General features: G+C 32.2%; 1 protein-coding gene across 1 annotated transcript in view; it reads right to left on the minus strand.

Annotated features, from left to right (window-relative positions):
* The window catches only part of LOC149419876 (uncharacterized), a 126799-nt gene that overhangs the window by 34468 nt on the left and 68532 nt on the right, over positions 1-23799 (minus strand). Inside the window, exons 11-14 of the mRNA XM_089637559.1 lie at positions 19267-19318; positions 9193-9319; positions 8419-8527; positions 1400-1451 (exon numbers count right to left, since the gene is read on the minus strand). Coding sequence (XP_089493685.1) covers positions 1400-1451; positions 8419-8527; positions 9193-9319; positions 19267-19318 — 340 coding nt within the window. The remainder of the gene's footprint in view (positions 1-1399; positions 1452-8418; positions 8528-9192; positions 9320-19266; positions 19319-23799) is intronic.

Below are 23799 nucleotides of genomic sequence, written 5' to 3' on the forward strand. Positions count from 1 at the left end.
TGATGAAAATGACCTTAAAAAACAAAAAATGTGGAAAATATCACAAAAACCAGTAAAATATATGGTAAAACATGATTGATCTTTGAAAAGCATTGTGAAATATGGTAAACCATCATTAAAAATCGTAAAACATCGTAAAATATGATAAAACCATGAAAAACATAGAAAAATGTGGTAAAACGGCTCTTAAATCAGTTAAACGTAGTAAAAAGACGATAAAACATCGAATAACATAATTAAAACTTGAGAAACACAGTGAAATATTGTTAAATACAATTAAAAACCATAAATTAAAGTCAAGTTTATGGCGACAGACGATAAATCATCGTACTACGTGATAAGACCTTGCAAAACATAGTAAATACACATCGAAAGGTAGTAGGAAACATAAAGACACATTGAAAGACATTGTAAAACGTATCGTGTAAGATAGTCTAGACTGTCTTTTAAGATTGCCAAACATTTTCTTCCTACCACGAAGTTGACTATGCCTTGCAATGTGTTTTATAATGTTAGGAGTAGGCGGAAAGTAGCTCCACGGTTAGGTAGCATGGGCGCAATCGGGAAATAGCTTGACGATTGATTCACGATGTTGAGAGATATACGCTACATACGTTTACATATTATGTAACCATGTGTCCCCGAAAGGGAAGGAGAGAGGGTTTACTGCTATGACAAAAGTCGATAAACTTACATTTGCAGGCGTCTTGAGTGGAAATTTACTAGACAAATATTTTTTCAATCAAAAATTCTCTTTCCCCGTAGGAATATGCAGTGAGGATGTACCGCCGAATAACAAAATACGACATATTTTTGTAGCCTGTTTACCAAAGTAGGTTTTGTTTAAGCACTGCCATTGATATAATCAAGGTGAAAATATTATAATTTGCTTGTCAAAATATTTCTAAGAATTAAAAACATCGCTCTTTGTTTCGAGGTTCGACAGTTGCGTAACTGAGGATAATATTCCAAACTTTATCAATAGTAAAATAGAAGGAAGTAAAATCCAAGTAGAAAAAATAATACAACGAAATCCCACCCAATTTGGATCTTTCAAGTTAACTATACCAAAGAAAGATTTCAAAACCTACACGAACAAAGAATTTTGCAGACTGGTAATGTTTTAAGTTATAAAAGAAACATCAACTTCATTATAGATATGTGCGATATCTACGATGTAATACTTTTGCAAGAAACGTGGTTATTACAAAACGAAACATCGAATCTATCCAATTATCCGAACATCCAGGGGTGGGGTACCTCTGCTGTAGATTGAACAAACGGACCACTACGGGTCCGACCCTACGGAGGAGTCGCAGTACTTTAATACGAGCTGCAGAAGTAAGAATATCGCTGGTATTCAGTCAACTACCAACGGAGGGACGATAAGCATACTGACTGTCTACATGCCGGTATGTCATGCGGACAACCTTACCGACTTCACCAACTACCTTTTCAAAATAAACACGATCATTCAATATAACACACACTCTGAAATCATTTTAATGGGAGATTTTAAGGCTCAACCCATATTTGGGAAAGAACTTTAGCATTTCGACACCGAAAATAAGTACAGTTGTATCGATATTGAAAGACTGACAAATGGCGCATATACATTTATTAGCGATGCAAACAAAACAATTTCCTATGAGAGTACTTCTTAGAACTAAGTGATGCCTTCGACAGGGTCTGTCATAAAACATTATGGGAGAAATTGAAAGCTAGGAATATACCTACCATATATATAAACAAACTATCCCGATGGCAATCCCATCAGGAAAATGTTATACGGTTTGTCATGTACATACTCTCATCCGATACTCAAGACCACGCCCTACATAGTTGTACTTCATTGCTAATTTTTTTGTATCTAATTTTTCTACAAAAACATGTATATCTTTATGGGACGTGTGGAATCGCACTAACCTCCTGACATCCTGGAATGAAAATAAGTTTTATTGTGATTAACTAATTTTGAACCGCTTGGGGGAACCTATAGACGATAAAATTAAGTATTTATACATTTTTACAGTTCTTCACCTACATTAATATCCACGTTTTACTAAGTTTAACTACGTCAACTTCTACGACGTTTTTTTATGGGACAACGCATGTCAAGGATATCTATTCAGTTTCCGGTGTTTAATTCATTAAAAAAATGCAATCTTTTATGTTCATAATTTACGGTGTGTAACTACGTTGACCGTGTTTACTCAATTTTATAGTGTTTTACCATGTTTTTCAAGGTTTAACTGTGTTTTGTCGTCTCCCACTCTATATATTTAAGCAACTTGTCATCTCTTAACATAATGTTATCATATTTTCTAGGTTTTACCATCTTCTGTCACATTAAGCATGTTTACCAATTTAGTTTTGGAATTTTCAAGTTCATTTTCCGTGTTTTAGAATATTTTAACATATTTTACATGAATTTATAGTGTTTTAGCATGTTGTGTACCTTTTGGATTATGTTTTACCATACTTCCTACATCTTTTAATGATTTTCAACGAATTATCAAATTTTCAAGCTTTTATCCATGTAAGAATTGTTTCACCATCTACCACCATAAATTTAATTACGTTTTAAATGATATTTTATGATGTTTTACCTCGTTTTATCACATTTACTCTCGTTTAACCACATTTATCACGTGTTGTGACGTTTTTTAGTATCTCACCACGTTTCATCATATTGAACCATGTTTTTATGATTTTTAACACGTTATTTGGTGAAATGTGGTGATAAATTCAAAACATCACCTCGGTTTATCACATTTTCCACGTTTTGAAACGTTTACGGCGTAATATATCGTGTCTTTTAGTATCTTACCGCGTTTGATCATATTTTACCATGTTTTTATGTATTTTTCTTCGTTATTTGGTGAAATATGTTGAAACATAGTGAAATATGGAAAACAATTAAAAATATACTTATAACATAAGAAAAATTGGAAAATCTCGCCAAAAATTAGTAAAATATGCCTAAAGGCCCTTAAAACCAGGCTAACCAAGATAACAATTTAAAAAAGGTTAAATATGGCTGTTTAGTCGAAAATGCGGTTAAAAGTTTAATGAATGGCAAAAGTTGGCATAGCACAGTTAAAATTCTCGAAGATGGAAAATACTGTCCGATCGGAAATTTTATATGTCCAGTAGGACGTCGAAAATCGTAAACTTCCGTAAAGAATGATAAAATGTGTTCAAATAATGTAAAATACGGTAAAAAAGATAAAATGTGGTTAAATAATGTAAAACACGGTAAAAATGATACAATGGGAAAAAAAATTATTTTACGATGTTTTAACTTCTTTTATGTCATTTTGCCATGGTTTGCCACGTTTTCCACGTGTTGTGACGTTTTTTAATATCTTACCACGTTTTTTTATATTGACTCATGTTTTTATGAATTTACCACGTTAATTGGTGAAATATGGTTAATTTTCGAAACATCACCTCTTTTTATGACATTTTGCCACGTATCGTCCTATTCAACCATGTTTTTATGTGTTTTACCTCCTTATTGGGTTATACTTGGTAAAACATTGAAAAAATCAATAAGATATGTAAAGCAATGAAAAAAATCGGAAAAATTTAAATCTGTTTAAAATCAGTGAAATATACCTGCAGGCCCTTATAGACCAGGTTTACCTCGTTTAAAAATTTAATAAAAAGCTAAATGCTGTCAATGATTTAATAAATAGCAGTATATGGCAAAAAATGTAAGATTCAGAAAATCATACCTTAAAACTAGGTTAACACGTAAAAACCGTGAAATGTGTAAGCGTAAAAGTGGTACAATGCAGTTGTGTGGACAAAGACGTAAAATGCCTGTTTAAAATGCAGTAAAAATGCAATAAGTAAGTTGAGACGCGAAAACATCAATACACGTTAATACTCGCTAAAACAATTGTTATACAATTAAAGACAATATATATTCATAATATTAAACCATGTTTTTATGAGTTTTGTATGAAACACCGTAATACATGGAAAAAAATCATAAAATAATGTAAATCAATGTAAAAATTGGTAAAACACGCTAAAACAAAGTAAATAGTGATATAATATGGTAAAACAAAACGAAACGTGGTTAAAACGTAAAATATTGGAATTCATTGTGAATGTCAAACAAAAAATTGAAAAATTGATCAAACACGGTAAAACAAGGGATGAATTGTGTTTAATATGCTTAAACAAGAGAAAGCACAGCAAAATTGAGAAAACATGGTATACTAACTAAAAGACTGTATTTTTTACCATGTTTTATGATATTTTACGGTAGTTGCGATTCTCCATCATATTTGTGTTTCTGCATTTTTACAGTATTTTGTCCTTTTTACCATTATTAACCATTTTTATGCTTTTAAGCGTATTTAGTGCTAGTTGCGTTTCTCTATCATATTTGAGTTTCTGCATTTTAACAGTATTTTATCCTTTTTACCATTATTAACCATTTTTATGCTTTTAAGCGTATTTAATTCATATCATCATATTTTGGTTTCTGAATTTTTACATTATTTTATCCCTTTAACCATTTTAATGCTTTAAAGTGTATTTAAATGCTTATTGCTTTACTCTATCATATTTGTTTTTCTACAATTTTAAAGTATTTTATCATTTTTACCATTTTATGCCATTTTTATGCGTTTAAGCGTTTTATCCCGTATTCTGATTTTTTAAGAAATCAATTTTATTTAATTTAATTAATCTCTTTGCCTTTAACCACCTTTTTACAATAAAGTAAGAGTTATTTAACGTTGGACATTATTACTGCATTTTACTTTATTGATTTAGTAACTCTTTGCCGTTGCTATTTTTAACGTCATTTACCGCATTTCAACTTCTAACCGTAATTTCTCATTACTACGCGTTAGTATGTTTATTGTTGAACGTATGCATTGACGCATCCCTTTGAAAAATTGTGGAGAAAATTTTGAATTTATCAAAAGAATTGTAATTCTACAAATTATTGTATTGACAGATGGACAGAAATGTCCTAACAAAAACATCCGACGTAGCAGTTGTCTAAAGTGTTGTCCAATTGGATAAAGTTATTCCCATCGGACAATACTTTGTCCGATCAGACAATACTGTGTCCGATCGGACAAAACTGTGTCCGATCGGACAAATAATTGTCCGATCGGACAAGTCTGTGTCCGATCGGACAATACTTTGTCCGATCGGACAAAACTGTGTCCGATCGGACAAAGAATTGTCCGATCGGACAATTCTTTGTCCGATCGGACAGGTCTGTGTCCGATCGGACAAGGCTGTGTCCGATCGGACAAGTCTGTGTCCGATCGGATAAATTATTGTCCAATTCTGATGGACAGACTTGTCCAATCGGACACAGACTTGTCCGATCGGACAAAGTATTGTCCGATTGGACAAAAAATCGTCTGATCGGACAATTATTTGTCCGATCGGACACAGTTTTGTCCGATCGGACACAGTATAATGTAAATTAATTTAATTTATTTCCAAATGAACATAAATCTTTTAAAAGAAATATTCGATGTGGACACAAAATATAGTAAAAAAGAGGAAAAACATTCTTAATGGCCTATAATTAATAAAATATAGTTTAAAATGGTGTAAATTGTGGAAAATCTTGGATATACTGTTTTACTGAATCTTATACATTTCCTATCCCCTTAACATACGAGTATTATAGACTCTCGTGAAGGTAAACATGTTCAATTATAATTTGAAATATATTGTTATTTTGTAAATATAAATAATTATACTGTATTTTATAAAATATATTAAAAAAATATATTTCGCCAACTTAAAACATGTTTTCTATTTTATGTTTTTTAGGCCTTCAACGATATTTAACTGAATTTCATGCGATAAATCGTCTTTTGCACTTTTCCGATGTGTGAAATTGTTTAGTCTATTATCCATTTGTTTTTTCTTCATTGTATATAGTTTGTAAGTTTTCCCGTTCTACTTCCTATTCTATATCTATTCCGTTCATTTTTTGAAAAATCTCATCTTTGAAATTTTTTGAAAAATCTCATCTTTGACATTTTTTGACACTATTATCCGTTTTTCGCCAATTTTCTGGATTGTTCTTTGCGATTTTTTACCAATTTAAACTTACCGTTTACCATTTTTACGTATTTTTCAGCACTTTTACTGAATTTTTTTTTTCACTGTGTACTTTGATTGAGTCTGTTCACGAACTTTCATTATTGTGAACATTTCGCCGATATTGGGTTTCTCTTGTATGAAAACCTATTTTCGATGCTTTTAATATGTTAATTTAGCTGTGCTCAAGAAAATATCACCAAGTTTTACAAATTTTAACATTTTTCAACTTTTCCTACTGAATTTCGTCATTTTTTGCTAATCTTACCTTTATTAAATTATTTAACCATGTTTTCGCTAGGTTTCAACGAATTTTACCATTTTTTCACATGTTTTACTTGTTTTAACTTGTATTGTGAGTGTTCTAGCTTTAAACACATTTTACCATGTATACTATGTTTGGCAGTCTTTTAGACAGCGTACCGTTTATCAACAAATTCCTAATTTTTTGCCATGCTTTGTCATCTTTAACCACATTTGACAATTTTTCACAATACTGGTCGTGTTTTTCCATGTTTAAGCGTATTTACTCTTTTTCTACCATTTTTCTTAGTTTTCTTTATAAAATTTTCCCAAACGTCTAATGGTTAACCTGTTCCTCATTTTTCGTCTTGTTTTTGTCATTTTAAACCATAATTTACCAACGTTGTAAAACACATGCAAATATGGTTTAACATAGTAAGATACTAATATATATCTTTAAAAACAGTAAATGGTGGAAAAACATAGCGAAGGTTCATAAATGACATTTAATCAATTGATGATGTGATGAATCATTATTTAACATGGGAAATACGGTATAAAAAAATGAAACAGGTCCAGCGTAGAAAAATACTGTGAAGAATGAAAACATGTGCTAAAATAATCTTAAACACGGTAAAAATTCTAAAATGGGATAACATAGGGTAAAACATACAAATGTATGCTAGAAGACGGAAAAATGTGGTAAAACATACAAATATGTGGTGGAAGACGGTAAAATGTGGTAAAACATACAAATATGTGGTGGAAGACAGTAAAATGTAGTAAAACTTACAAATGTATGCTGGAAGAGAGTAAAATATGGTAAAACATACAAATGTTGGGTGGAAGACGGTAAAATGTGGTAAAACATACAAATATGTGGTGGAAGACAATAAAATGTGGTAAAACATACAAATGTATGGTGGGAGACCGTAAAATATGGTAAAACATACAAATGTTGGGTGGAAGACAATAAAATGTGGTAAAGCATATAAATATGTGGTGGAAGGCAGTAAAATGTGGTAAAACATACAAATGTATGGTGGGAGACCGTAAAATATGGTAAAACATACAAATGTTGGGTGGAAGACAATAAAATGTGGTAAAACATACAAATATGTGGTGGAAGACAGTAAAATGTGGTAAAACATACAAATGTATGGTGGAAGACGGTAAAGTGTGGTAAAACATACAAATATATGGTGGAAGACAGTGAAATATGGTAAAACCTTGAAAATCTGATTAAATTATGGCTAAAAAGGCCTCATCCGCAATCAACTCATCAAAATGATAGAATACCGTAAAAATATTCCGATTAATTAATTTATGCTCGTAAAATATGGTACAATATCATTAAAAACCGTTTAATGTAGTCAAATGTATGGCAGAAGTCTCTAAAAGAGCAAACAGCATGCTAAACCTTTAAAAACATTGTCAAATATTGTAAAAAATCATTAAAAACCGTAAAAACTAGTCTAATATATGACGGAAGACGTTTTACATGATGAAAATGACCTTAAAAAACAAAAAATGTGGAAAATATCACAAAAACCAGTAAAATATATGGTAAAACATGATTGATCTTTGAAAAGCATTGTGAAATATGGTAAACCATCATTAAAAATCGTAAAACATCGTAAAATATGATAAAACCATGAAAAACATAGAAAAATGTGGTAAAACGTCTCTTAAATCAGTTAAACGTAGTAAAAAGACGATAAAACATCAAATAACATAATTAAAACTTGAGAAACACAGTGAAATATTGTTAAATACAATTAAAAACCATAAATTAAAGTCAAGTTTATGGCGACAGACGATAAATCATCGTACTACGTGATAAGACCTTGCAAAACATAGTAAAAACACATCGAAAGAGTCTAATGTAATGCAATTTTTTTTCTATATGCAATGGTTTAGGACCCTTGTTGTTAAGTGGGGTATGATTATTCACCAAGAGATGTTCTGCGAATTTTGAGGATGTGTTTTTATTAACAGAGGATGCCGTTGAAGTAGGTGTTATAGCAGGTTGAGGGTCTACTTCCGATTTGCCCTTTCTAATCTAATGCAATTTTTTCTCACAGAGAGCTCGTGGGACACAGTCTCCGTGAGGGCGGTGACTGCGTACTTGCTGGGGGAGTAGATACCGGCGTTAAAGCCCTGGTGGCGAGGGATCTGGTGGCCCACAATGCTGAAACACACACATAACATGTATTTATTCATATGTTCCTTACAATAATTTCTGAACAATAAGTACAAATTAATCTTTTTTCAAATATTTTAATGTTTATAAATAATTTTTTATGCATAGCACAAAGGATGACAAGCCTGAAACACCCGTATTGTATAAATTGAAAAAATAAATGCCGCTGACGGGAATTGAACCCGCAGCTTTCTGATTGTCGGTCAGATTCTCTACCATTGCGCTACGTCGCGTCGGTTTATTCTAAACCCGCCAAATAATTCAATGTGTACACGTATGTTTCATTCAACATTTATTGCTTATTTGATTTGTCACCTGAAAAATAACCGAGATTTTCAGTGATGAATGCGTGTCTTTTATTCTCGAGATGTTTTTGCGAACGTTGACGAAGCACTATTATTTATTCAATTATTTTAGAAATGTGTCTTAGTGGAGTAAATGAATTGCGGTACCCCAACTAATCAATGTGCTACACCTATATGAAATACTAAGTACATTTTAAAACTGGAATGCACTGCTGGCAATCTTTAAATCTGAATCTGATACAGAACCTCTTGCTTCAAAGTGAAGTATGCTTCATCATTTCTTCCTTAATCTTTTAACATTGTGAATTATTTTTATTGATGAGTATGATAATAAGTTGAAAGTTGAACCTGTTGATATTGATTATCTGACCATCATCTCCTCGAGTCCTCATGCTCTTCAGGGCCTCCCGAGTAGCGATGCTCAGCGCTATCACATTCATGTTCAACACCGTCGTCCAATCTGATGTCTTTCCATCTAGAATCAAACAACAGACATTATGTAAACTGAAGAGAGACAATACTTTCAATGTCTGACATTTCAGCTTATGAGATTGGTTCCGAAAACACCTAGTCAGCAATAAGAATTTTAAAACTGTACTTCAAACTCAAGAATGGTTTTCTCTTTAAATGCGTCCGCAGATAAATCCACAAATAAATTAACAACTATAATTTTATCTGGAAGCGAGTCCCCAGCTTAATAAGCATTGCACTCATACTTTTTTATCACACATTTAATTTTTTATTATTTTATTTTAATTAAATTAGCCCACATCAACTTTCCCACTGTTCTGATGGCAGTATGCTATACTAGCGCGTCTTAGCAGCGAGCCTTCGTCGGGTTGGTTTCCTTTATAATAATAATTGTCATAACTGCCTTGTTGGTTTCAGACCTTAAATAATTTTACACTTATATAATAATTATATTTATTCCGGACTGTGGGGAGGTTGGTGCGATCCCAAACATACCATAGAGAGCATAAATATATATGTAAAGAAAAATATAATTTTCTTTAATTCAAGGCAATGCCGAGCTTGTCTTGTCATTGTGGCAGTGTGTGTCGTGGACTGTCACTAGCTGGATGTGCGCCACAGTACCTACACAGTCGACTCGATATTTCGTAATCTATGGTTTAAGACATAGTAAATGTAATCTATGGGTTGTGACAAGGCAGATTGATGGGAATAATTTCAATAATTTGTAATTGCTATCGTGATTGTGATTAAGGAATTGACATAACAATTAATAACATTAAATGTCGTTTCTTTCCTTACAGGTAATGTTTTGTTACTGAATGCTTTTCTTTATGTAAATCTTATGAGATTAACACAATAAACCTCTTCTTTCCTTACAGAGAAACTCAACTGTATATTATATTATATTATATTATATTCAACAAGGAGTGAAATTTATAATGTTTTTACAGTATTTACATTTTTGAAATCACTAGATACCCTTAAAATAAATCCCAGCATTTTCAAAGCTTTATTGGTAATTATTTCAATATGCTTGATAAAGTTAAGTTTCGTGTCAAACCAAATGCCTAAGGTATATGACGAACCGAATTTTTTTAAATAGGACCATACGGATGACTGGGGAGATTCATTCATCCAGACCGCTTTTTGTTTTTCAAAACGCGTTTCGCTTCTGCCTGGACGCGTTTCACAGAAAGGTAATTTTCGAAAGACATACATTTACGGAAAATGGAAAATGCTTCTCTTCTGGATTTAACGACACTAGTGCATTCTTCATCCCACAGTGGGGTGGTTTGTTTTATCTTAATGTTAACATTACGTTTTTTAAGTGTTAATTCTGCAGCTTTTACTATCATGTTAGGAAATAATTCACATTGTAAACTAGTGTTGACAAGGGAAGACTTAGATGCTTGAACAATGGAGTCTAATTCTGAAGAAAAATTTCTCCAATTCGCGTCTTTCGTTGTAAATTTAAAACTATTGTTTATCGAAAAGGAATGCGTGGAAGATAGATGGTGGAAGGTAATTATTATAGGAAAATGGTCACTGGAAAGGGGATTTTTAAGAATATTCCGAGAACATATGGGAATCACCGAAGATGAGCAAAAAGATAAATCGACTCCACTTTTCCGATGTTGAGGGGCAGTAAAACGAGTTGGAGATCCGTCATTAAGAATACATAAATAATATGTATCCATAAAATCTAATAGATTATGGCCAGAACGGTTTGTTAACTCACTGCCCCAAGAAGGAGAATGAGCATTGAAGTCCCCAAGTATCATTTACGGGGGACGAATCTAGGATATAAATGTTGACCATTCGTTTTCAACAAAAATTGTAAAGGGAGGGATATATATTAATAGTTATGTAATATCAGATACAACAGCTTCTACTTTCTGAAAATTATTGGAGAGAGTGTGGAAAATAATTTGTTTAAAAGGGATAGAATTATGTATAATAAAAGCAGTGCCACCTTTGCCATCCAGTCTATCATGTCTTAGACAGTGATATCCAGGAATTTTAAATTGGTATGAGGGTTTTAACCAGGTTTCGGAGATGGCAGCAACTGAAATATTATGTTCATCAAGTAACTGTACAAGATCAATTTGCGAATAGACTTCTACTATTCCATTGAAGTATTTTGCTCAGTTGCGGATACATCGGGAAGGCTAGAGAGTAAAGATTTCATATATTCGGCAGCTCTGGACGGTACTTTATTGTTATTTGAAAGGATCGTAATTAATAGGGTAATTAAAGTTTGAATAAAAAAAGAATTTTCAATCATGACCTTAGGGAAGATATCGGAAGTGGAAAAGTTTTTTAAGGCAGTCCCATTGGGAGCCTGGGATTTATTATTCCCCTTCGGGTTAAGTAAAAGATCATTATGTAGTTTTTTATCGAAAGAAGGAATAAATTTTGGATTAGATTTTATCGGTTTGAAAATTGTTTCTTTGTGGGAAGGTGAAAGAAGGGATTTAGGGGAAGAAAAATGAAAAAGAGAAGCGTTAGTCGTTATCTCTGCAATAGATTTTTTTGTGGGAGGGAATAATTGAGAGGCCTGAAAGTAGGAAATGTTGTCTGCAGCCATTGTCTGTTTGATATTTCTCTGTCTAGATAACTCTGGACAGGCCACACTAACAGCAGTTTGGTTGCCCTTACAATTAATACAAATAGGGTTATTCCTTGTATTTTGACACTGTTTAAAGGGATGATCCTCTCCGCAATGGAAACAATAAGGAGGGGAACGACAAATAGGTTTAATTTCCAAAACGGCAACAGTTGAAACATTGGATAGTCGGGAATCTGTATATTTCAACGGTAAGAGCGTTATAATAAATAAAAAGGTTTCTATATAGTGGTGCCGGTGGAAGTATCCTTGAAATTCAAACGACGTGCTTTTAAAACTTTTGGAGTTAATTGAGAGTCATTAAGAGCGTCTACTATTACTGTTTCTGATAGATCGGTTGGGATTCCTCTTACTCTGCCTATTCTGGTTAAATTAAAAGTAATTCTATGGATAGTTTGTATCGACCTTCCGGTTTTATTGATCCATTTATAATACCAAGGTTATTGAGTTTTGAGCTAAAAATAAATTTACCAAAATCCAGGGGATGAATTATTTTCCCCTGTTCAGTCCTTTGGACATTGACAGTAAATGGAGCTGAAGATGAAATAGAATACATAAGCTCAATAGCTTTTGCTTCTCGAGGAATGGTATCATTATAACTTCCATTAGAAATTGGGGCTTCGTTTGATTGTGAAAGAGATTTAATTTTAGGAGGTACATTAAGGCAAAGCGGTGGTCGTCGTTTTCGGGAGGAATGGTTACAGAAGTCTGAATATCATCAGAATCGTAGTCGTCTACAATATAAGAAATGGACTCAGGGTCCGGAGGTCGATTTTTGTCCTCCGCCATTTCAACAAATTACAAAAAAAAATCAAACAATAGTTATTTATTGTTTTTGTGTTTAATTCGTAGAACTCCATTTAATTTTTTTTTATTATAAATTTAATTTAGATTAAATTTGATAATATTATTATTAAGTTCTGCAAGTGTTTTAGTTTTTTATTATTGTGACAGCTGTTTCGGCTTACAAGGCAATTTTCAAACTGTGGTTAGTCCACATTGAGACGACGTATTTATACTATTTCAAATGTAAATTTTGAAGGTGCATACATTGATTTATTACTGGTTAAACCGATGACATGATCTATTGTTGGTTAAACCAATCTATATTTTCCCCTCAGTAAATGGTAATGAGTTCTTAATTATTTACTAATGACTTTATTGCTATGAATTATTTGGGTGCATTATACTGCTTGGGTTTTGTGAAAATACTGAGAAGTGGTGAGTAAATTATTTTCCGTACTTTATTAATTAGTGTTAAATTTGGGTCATTCGTTCGTTAATTGATTTCTAATTGTTCAAGTAAATTTAATCTAATGCCCTTTTTTTCTATATGCAATGGTTTAGGACCCTTGTTGTTAAGTGGGGTATGATTATTCACCAAGAGAAGTTCTGCGAATTTTGAGGATGTTCGGATGGTCTAAATTAAATTTATAATAAAAAAAAACAAACAATACTTATTATTTAAGAAATAATAAATGATAGAAATAATACAAGCAACTGCGTCGTAAACCAATAAAACAAACAAAAATAATGAATAAGAAAAGGTAACAAAAAATAAAACGTATCTGTACGCCACGCCGTCAGCAAGCCGTCAAACACAGAGCACTGGATGAAAACACAACTCTAGCGTATATCTCTCAACATCGTGAATCAATCGTCAAGCTATTTCCCGATGGCGCCCGTGCTACCTAACCGTGGAGCTACCTTCCGCATAATCCTAACATTAGAAAACACATTGCAAGGCATAGTCAACTTCGTGGTGGGAAGAAAATGTTTGGCAATCCTAAAAGACGGTCTATAGGCTATCTTACACGAAACGTTTTACAATGTCTTTCAATATGTCTTTATGTTTCCTACTACTTTGCGATGTTTTTTTACTATGTTTTTCAAGTGTTATCACATAATACGATAATTTACCGTCTGTCGCCATATATTTGACAAATTTTTCTGGTTTCAAATGGTATTTGACCATATTTAACTGTGTTTCTAAAGTCTTAATTATGTTATATGATGTTTTACCGTCTTTTTACTACGTTTAACTGATTAAAGAGATGTTTTTCCATATTTTTCTATGTTTTTCATGGTTTTATCATATTTTACGATGTTTAACGGTTTTTAATGATGGTTTAGCATATTTCACAATGCTTTTCAAGGATCAATCATGTTTTATCATATACTTTACTGGTTTTTAGTGATATTTTCCAAATTTTAGTTTTTCAAGGTCATTTTCATCATGTTAAACGTCTTCCGTCATATATTTGACTATTTTTTAAGGTTTTTAATGATTTTTTACAATATTTGACTATGTTTTTAGAGGTTCAGTATGCTGTTTGCTGTTTTAGAGTCTTATGCCATACATTTGACTACATGAAATGGTTTAAAATGATATTGTACCATATTTTAAGACCATGAATTAATTAATCGGAATATTTTTACTGTATTCTATCATTTTGATGAGTCGATTGCGGACGAGGCCTTTTTTACCATAATTTAATCAGATTTTCAAGGATTTACCATTATTAACCGTCTTCCACCATATATTTGTATGTTTTACCATATTTAACCGTCTTCCACCATATATTTGTATGTTTTAACACATTTTACCGTCTTCCACCATACATTTGTATGTTTTACCATATTTAACCGTCTTCCACCATATATTTGTATGTTTTAACACATTTTACCGTCTTCCACCCTACATTTGTATGTCTTACCACATTTTACCGTCTTCCACCATATATTTGTATGATTTACCAAATTTCACCGTCTTCCACCACATATTTGTATGTTTTACCACATTTTACCGTCTTCCACCCTACGTTTGTATGTCTTACCACATTTTACCGTCTTCCACCATACATTTGTATGTTTTACCAAATTTTACCGTCTTCCACCCTACATTTGTATGTCTTACCACATTTTAACGTCTTCCTCCATACATTTGTATGTTTTACCACATTTTACCGTCTTCTACCATACATTTGTATGTTTGTCACATTTTACCGTCTTCCACCAAACATTTGTATGTTTTACCACATTTTACCGTCTTCTACCATACATTTGTATGTTTTACCTCATTTTACCGTCTTCCACCATACATTTGAATGTTTTAATACAATTTACTGTCTTCTACCATACATTTGTATGTTTTACCAAATTTTACCGTCTTCCACCCTACATTTGTATGTCTTACCACATTTTACCGTCTTCCTCCATACATTTGTATGTTTTACCACATTTTACCGTCTTCTACCATACATTTGTATGTTTGTCACATTTTACCGTCTTCCACCAAACATTTGTATGTTTTACCACATTTTACCGTCTTCTACCATACATTTGTATGTTTTACCACATTTTACCGTCTTCCACCATACATTCGAAAGTTTTAATACAATTTACCGTCTTCTACCATACATTTGCATGTTTTACCACATTTAACCGTCTTCTACCATACATTTGAATGTTTGACCACATTTTAACGTGCTCAACCATATATTTGAATGTTTTACGGAAAAATACGGTAAAAATAGTGAAAATAGGTTTCACATAGTTAAACCTTGTGAAGAATGAAAACACGTGCCAAAATATTGTTTAACAGAGTAAAAATGCTAAAATGGGGTAAAAGAAGGTAAAACACAGAAACTTGTGGTGACGGACGGAAACAGACGGTGAAATATGGAAAAAAATGGTCTAAAAAAAATAAATTTAAAAAAAATGTTGTACACTGTACTTCAAATACTCAAAAACGTAAAATACTGTCTGATCGAACATTTCGGATGTCCGAAAGGACATTTTTAGTGTCCGATCGGACATTTCTAGTGTACGATAGGACATTTAAATGTCCCATCGGACATTTCAATGTCCCATCGGACATTTCAATGTCCCATCGGACACTTCTAGTGTCCCATCTGACATTTCTTGTGTCCTATCGGACATTTTTTGTGTCCGATCGGACATTTCAATGTCCCATCGGACATTTGTAGTGTCCCATCGGACTTTCTTGTGTCTGATCGGACATTTCTAGTGTCCGATAGGACATTTCCTTGTCCGATAGGACATATCTGGTGTCCGATCGGACATTTAAATGTCCCATCGGACATTTCTAGTGTCCGATAGGACATTTCTAGTGTCTGATAGGACATTTCTATGTCCGATAGGACATTTCTAGTGTCCGATCGGACATTTCAATATCCCATCGGACATTTCTAGTGTCCCATCGGACATTTCTTGTATCCGATCGGACATTTCTAGTGTCCGTTAGGACATTTCTAGCTATCATTTTTTTGAGTTTATATCGGCTTATAAGTATAAGTTTTTTTTATGGTACAATATCATACAAAACCGTTTAATGTAGTCAAATGTATGGTAGAAGACTCTTAAACAGCAAACAGCATGCTAAACCTTTAAAAACATAGTCAAATATTGTAAAAAATCATTGAAAACCGTAAAAACTAGTCAAATATATGATGGAAGATGAAAACTTTCTGAAAATGACCTTGAAAAACTCAAATTTGGAAAATATAACTAAAAACCACTAAAGTATACGGTAAAACATGATTGAACCTCTAAAAACATTGTGAAATATGGTAAACCATCATTAAAAACCGTAAGAAATAGAGAAAAAAGGTCAAAAATAAAAATAAAAACACTGTGAAGAATGATAAATTGTGCCAAAATAATTCAAAACACGGTAAAAATTCTAAAATTGGATAAAATAGGTAAAACAGAGAAAATTATGGTGGAAGACGGTAAAATGTGGTAAAACATTCAAATGTATGGTGGAAGACGGTAAAATGTGGTTAAACAAACAAATAAATGGTAGAAGACGGTAAAATGTGGTAAAACATACAAATGTATGGTGGAAGACGGTAAAATGTTGTAAAACATACAAATGTTTGGTGGAAGACGGTAAATATCGTTAAACACACAAATGTATGGTGGAAGACGGTAAAATGTCTAAAAACAATCACATGTATAGTGGAAGATGGTAAATTGATGTAAGACATACAAATTAATGGTGGAAGACGGTTAAATGTGGGAAAACATACAAATGTTTGGTGAAAGACGGTGGATTGTGGAAAACATGCAAATGTATGGTGGAAGACGGTAAAATGTTACAAAAACATAAAAATATATGGTGGATGACGGTGAAATTCGGTAAAACATACAAATATAGGTAGAAGACGGTGAAATTTGGTAAAACATACAAATGTATGGTGGAAGACGGTAAAATGTGTTAAAACATACAAATTTATGGTGGAAGACGGTAAAATGTGGTAAAACATACAAATATATGGTGGAAGACGGTGAAATTTGGTAAATCATACAAATATATGGTGGAGAAACGTAAAATGTGGTAAAACATACAGATGTATGGTGTAAGACCGTAAAATGTGGTAAGACATACAAATGTAGAGTTGAAGACGGTAAAATGTGGTAAAACATACAAATTTGTGGTGGAAGACGGTGAAATTTGGTAAATCATACAAATATATGGTGGAGGATGGTAAAATGTGGTAAAACATACAAATGTATGGTGGAAGACAGTAAAATGTGGTAAGACATACAAATGTTGGGTGGAAGACGGTAAAATGTGGTAAAACATACAAATAAATAGTGGAAGACGGTGAAATATGGTAAAACCTTGAAAATCTGATTAAATTATTGCAAAAAAGGCCTTGTCCGCAATCAACTCATCAAAATGATAGAATACCGTAAAAATATTCCGATTAATTAATTAATGGTCGTAAAATATGGTACAATATCATTAAAAACCGTTTAATGTAGTCAAATGTATGGCAGAAGTCTCTAAAAGAGCAAACAGCATGCTAAACCTTTAAAAACATTGTCAAATATTGTAAAAAAATCATTAAAAACCGTAAAAACTAGTCTAATATATGACGGAAGACGTTTTACATGATGAAAATGACCTTAAAAAACAAAAAATGTGGAAAATATCACAAAAACCAGTAAAATATATGGTAAAACATGATTGATCTTTGAAAAGCATTGTGAAATATGGTAAACCATCATTAAAAATCGTAAAACATCGTAAAATATGATAAAACCATGAAAAACATAGAAAAATGTGGTAAAACGGCTCTTAAATCAGTTAAACGTAGTAAAAAGACGATAAAACATCGAATAACATAATTAAAACTTGAGAAACACAGTGAAATATTGTTAAATACAATTAAAAACCATAAATTAAAGTCAAGTTTATGGCGACAGACGATAAATCATCGTACTACGTGATAAGACCTTGCAAAACATAGTAAATACACATCGAAAGGTAGTAGGAAACATAAAGACACATTGAAAGACATTGTAAAACGTATCGTGTAAGATAGTCTAGACTGTCTTTTAAGATTGCCAAACATTTTCTTCCTACCACGAAGTTGACTATGCCTTGCAATGTGTTTTATAATGTTAGGAGTAGGCGGAAAGTAGCTCCACGGTTAGGTAGCATGGGCGCAATCGGGAAATAGCTTGACGATTGATTCACGATGTTGAGAGATATACGCTACATACGTTTACATATTATGTAACCATGTGTCCCCGAAAGGGAAGGAGAGAGGGTTTACTGCTATGACAAAAGTCGATAAACTTACATTTGCAGGCGTCTTGAGTGGAAATTTACTAGACAAATATTTTTTCAATCAAAAATTCTCTTTCCCCGTAGGAATATGCAGTGAGGATGTACCGCCGAATAACAAAATACGACATATTTTTGTAGCCTGTTTACCAAAGTAGGTTTTGTTTAAGCACTGCCATTGACATAATCAAGGTGAAAATATTATAATTTGCTTGTCAAAATATTTCTAAGAATTAAAAACATCGCTCTTTGTTTCGAGGTTCGACAGTTGCGTAACTGAGGATAATATTCCAAACTTTATCAATAGTAAAATAGAAGGAAGTAAAATCCAAGTAGAAAAAATAATACAACGAAATCCCACCCAATTTGGATCTTTCAAGTTAACTATACCAAAGAAAGATTTCAAAACCTACACGAACAAAGAATTTTGCAGACTGGTAATGTTTTAAGTTATAAAAGAAACATCAACTTCATTATAGATATGTGCGATACCTACGATGTAATACTTTTGCAAGAAACGTGGTTATTACAAAACGAAACATCGAATCTATCCAATTATCCGAACATCCAGGGGTGGGGTACCTCTGCTGTAGATTGAACAAACGGACCACTACGGGTCCGACCCTACGGAGGAGTCGCAGTACTTTAATACGAGCTGCAGAAGTAAGAATATCGCTGGTATTCAGTCAACTACCAACGGAGGGACGATAAGCATACTGACTGTCTACATGCCGGTATGTCATGCGGACAACCTTACCGACTTCACCAACTACCTTTTCAAAATAAACACGATCATTCAATATAACACACACTCTGAAATCATTTTAATGGGAGATTTTAAGGCTCAACCCATATTTGGGAAAGAACTTTAGCATTTCGACACCGAAAATAAGTACAGTTGTATCGATATTGAAAGACTGACAAATGGCGCATATACATTTATTAGCGATGCAAACAAAACAATTTCCTATGAGAGTACTTCTTAGAACTAAGTGATGCCTTCGACAGGGTCTGTCATAAAACATTATGGGAGAAATTGAAAGCTAGGAATATACCTACCATATATATAAACAAACTATCCCGATGGCAATCCCATCAGGAAAATGTTATACGGTTTGTCATGTACATACTCTCATCCGATACTCAAGACCACGCCCTACATAGTTGTACTTCATTGCTATTTTTTTGTATCTAATTTTTCTACAAAAACATGTATATCTTTATGGGACGTGTGGAATCGCACTAACCTCCTGACATCCTGGAATGAAAATAAGTTTTATTGTGATTAACTAATTTTTAACCGCTTGGGGGAACCTATAGACGATAAAATTAAGTATTTATACATTTTTACAGTTCTTCACCTACATTAATATCCACGTTTTACTAAGTTTAACTACGTCAACTTCTACGACGTTTTTTTATGGGACAACGCATGTCAAGGATATCTATTCAGTTTCCGGTATTTAATTCATTAAAAAAATGCAATCTTTTATGTTCATAATTTACGGTGTGTAACTACGTTGACCGTGTTTACTCAATTTTATAGTGTTTTACCATGTTTTTCAAGGTTTAACTGTGTTTTGTCGTCTCCCACTCTATATATTTAAGCAACTTGTCATCTCTTAACATAATGTTATCATATTTTCTAGGTTTTACCATCTTCTGTCACATTAAGCATGTTTACCAATTTAGTTTTGGAATTTTCAAGTTCATTTTCCGTGTTTTAGAATATTTTAACATATTTTACATGAATTTATAGTGTTTTAGCATGTTGTGTACCTTTTGGATTATGTTTTACCATACTTCCTACATCTTTTAATGATTTTCAACGAATTATCAAATTTTCAAGCTTTTATCCATGTAAGAATTGTTTCACCATCTACCACCATAAATTTAATTACGTTTTAAATGATATTTTATGATGTTTTACCTCGTTTTATCACATTTATTCTCGTTTAACCACATTTATCACGTGTTGTGACGTTTTTTAGTATCTCACCACGTTTCATCATATTGAACCATGTTTTTATGATTTTTAACACGTTATTTGGTGAAATGTGGTGATAAATTCAAAACATCACCTCGGTTTATCACATTTTCCACGTTTTGAAACGTTTACGGCGTAATATATCGTGTCTTTTAGTATCTTACCGCGTTTGATCATATTTTACCATGTTTTTATGTATTTTTCTTCGTTATTTGGTGAAATATGTTGAAACATAGTGAAATATGGAAAACAATTAAAAATATACTTATAACATAAGAAAAATTGGAAAATCTCGCCAAAAATTAGTAAAATATGCCTAAAGGCCCTTAAAACCAGGCTAACCAAGATAACAATTTAAAAAAGGTTAAATATGGCTGTTTAGTCGAAAATGCGGTTAAAAGTTTAATGAATGGCAAAAGTTGGCATAGCACAGTTAAAATTCTCGAAGATGGAAAATACTGTCCGATCGGAAATTTTATATGTCCAGTAGGACGTCGAAAATCGTAAACTTCCGTAAAGAATGATAAAATGTGTTCAAATAATGTAAAATACGGTAAAAAAGATAAAATGTGGTTAAATAATGTAAAACACGGTAAAAATGATACAATGGGAAAAAAAATTATTTTACGATGTTTTAACTTCTTTTATGTCATTTTGCCATGGTTTGCCACGTTTTCCACGTGTTGTGACGTTTTTTAATATCTTACCACGTTTTTTTATATTGACTCATGTTTTTATGAATTTACCACGTTAATTGGTGAAATATGGTTAATTTTCGAAACATCACCTCTTTTTATGACATTTTGCCACGTATCGTCCTATTCAACCATGTTTTTATGTGTTTTACCTCCTTATTGGGTTATACTTGGTAAAACATTGAAAAAATCAATAAGATATGTAAAGCAATGAAAAAAATCGGAAAAATTTAAATCTGTTTAAAATCAGTGAAATATACCTGCAGGCCCTTATAGACCAGGTTTACCTCGTTTAAAAATTTAATAAAAAGCTAAATGCTGTCAATGATTTAATAAATAGCAGTATATGGCAAAAAATGTAAGATTTAGAAAATCATACCTTAAAACTAGGTTAACACGTAAAAACCGTGAAATGTGTAAGCGTAAAAGTGGTACAATGCAGTTGTGTGGACAAAGACGTAAAATGCCTGTTTAAAATGCAGTAAAAATGCAATAAGTAAGTTGAGACGCGAAAACATCAATACACGTTAATACTCGCTAAAACAATTGTTATACAATTAAAGACAATATATATTCATAATATTAAACCATGTTTTTATGAGTTTTGTATGAAACACCGTAATACATGGAAAAAAATCATAAAATAATGTAAATCAATGTAAAAATTGGTAAAACACGCTAAAACAAAGTAAATAGTGATATAATATGGTAAAACAAAACGAAACGTGGTTAAAACGTAAAATATTGGAATTCATTGTGAATGTCAAACAAAAAATTGAAAAATTGATCAAACACGGTAAAACAAGGGATGAATTGTGTTTAATTTGCTTAAACAAGAGAAAGCACAGCAAAATTGAGAAAACATGGTATACTAACTAAAAGACTGTATTTTTTACCATGTTTTATGATATTTTACGGTAGTTGCGATTCTCCATCATATTTGTGTTTCTGCATTTTTACAGTATTTTGTCCTTTTTACCATTATTAACCATTTTTATGCTTTTAAGCGTATTTAGTGCTAGTTGCGTTTCTCTATCATATTTGAGTTTCTGCATTTTAACAGTATTTTATCCTTTTTACCATTATTAACCATTTTTATGCTTTTAAGCGTATTTAATTCATATCATCATATTTTGGTTTCTGAATTTTTACATTATTTTATCCCTTTAACCATTTTAATGCTTTAAAGTGTATTTAAATGCTTATTGCTTTACTCTATCATATTTGTTTTTCTACAATTTTAAAGTATTTTATCATTTTTACCATTTTATGCCATTTTTATGCGTTTAAGCGTTTTATCCCGTATTCTGATTTTTTAAGAAATCAATTTTATTTAATTTAATTAATCTCTTTACCTTTAACCACCTTTTTACAATAAAGTAAGAGTTATTTAACGTTGGACATTATTACTGCATTTTACTTTATTGATTAAGTAACTCTTTGCCGTTGCTATTTTTAACGTCATTTACCGCTTTTCAACTTCTAACCGTAATTTCTCATTACTACGCGTTAGTATGTTTATTGTTGAACGTATGCATTGACGCATCCCTTTGAAAAATTGTGGAGAAAATTTTGAATTTATCAAAAGAATTGTAATTCTACAAATTATTGTATTGACAGATGGACAGAAATGTCCTAACAAAAACATCCGACGTAGCAGTTGTCTAAAGTGTTGTCCAATTGGATAAAGTTATTCCCATCGGACAATACTTTGTCCGATCAGACAATACTGTGTCCGATCGGACAAAACTGTGTCCGATCGGACAAATAATTGTCCGATCGGACAAGTCTGTGTCCGATCGGACAATACTTTGTCCGATCGGACAAAACTGTGTCCGATCGGACAAATAATTGTCCGATCGGACAATTCTTTGTCCGATCGGACAGGTCTGTGTCCGATCGGACAAGGCTGTGTCCGATCGGACAAGTCTGTGTCCGATCGGATAAATTATTGTCCAATTCTGATGGACACAGACTTGTCCAATCGGACACAGACTTGTCCGATCGGACAAAGTATTGTCCGATTGGACAAAAAATCGTCTGATCGGACAATTATTTGTCCGATCGGACACAGTTTTGTCCGATCGGACACAGTATAATGTAAATTAATTTAATTTATTTCCAAATGAACATAAATCTTTTAAAAGAAATATTCGATGTGGACACAAAATATAGTAAAAAAGAGGAAAAACATTCTTAATGGCCTATAATTAATAAAATATAGTTTAAAATGGTGTAAATTGTGGAAAATCTTGGATATACTGTTTTACTGAATCTTATACATTTCCTATCCCCTTAACATACGAGTATTATAGACTCTCGTGAAGGTAAACATGTTCAATTATAATTTGAAATATATTGTTATTTTGTAAATATAAATAATTATACTGTATTTTATAAAATATATTAAAAAAATATATTTCGCCAACTTAAAACATGTTTTCTATTTTATGTTTTTTAGGCCTTCAACGATATTTAACTGAATTTCATGCGATAAATCGTCTTTTGCACTTTTCCGATGTGTGAAATTGTTTAGTCTATTATCCATTTGTTTTTTCTTCATTGTATATAG

Source organism: Hesperophylax consimilis, chromosome 11 (genome assembly GCF_061612785.1).
Source record: "Hesperophylax consimilis isolate HC1 chromosome 11, BYU_Hcon_1.0, whole genome shotgun sequence".
Taxonomy (NCBI): domain Eukaryota; kingdom Metazoa; phylum Arthropoda; class Insecta; order Trichoptera; family Limnephilidae; genus Hesperophylax; species Hesperophylax consimilis.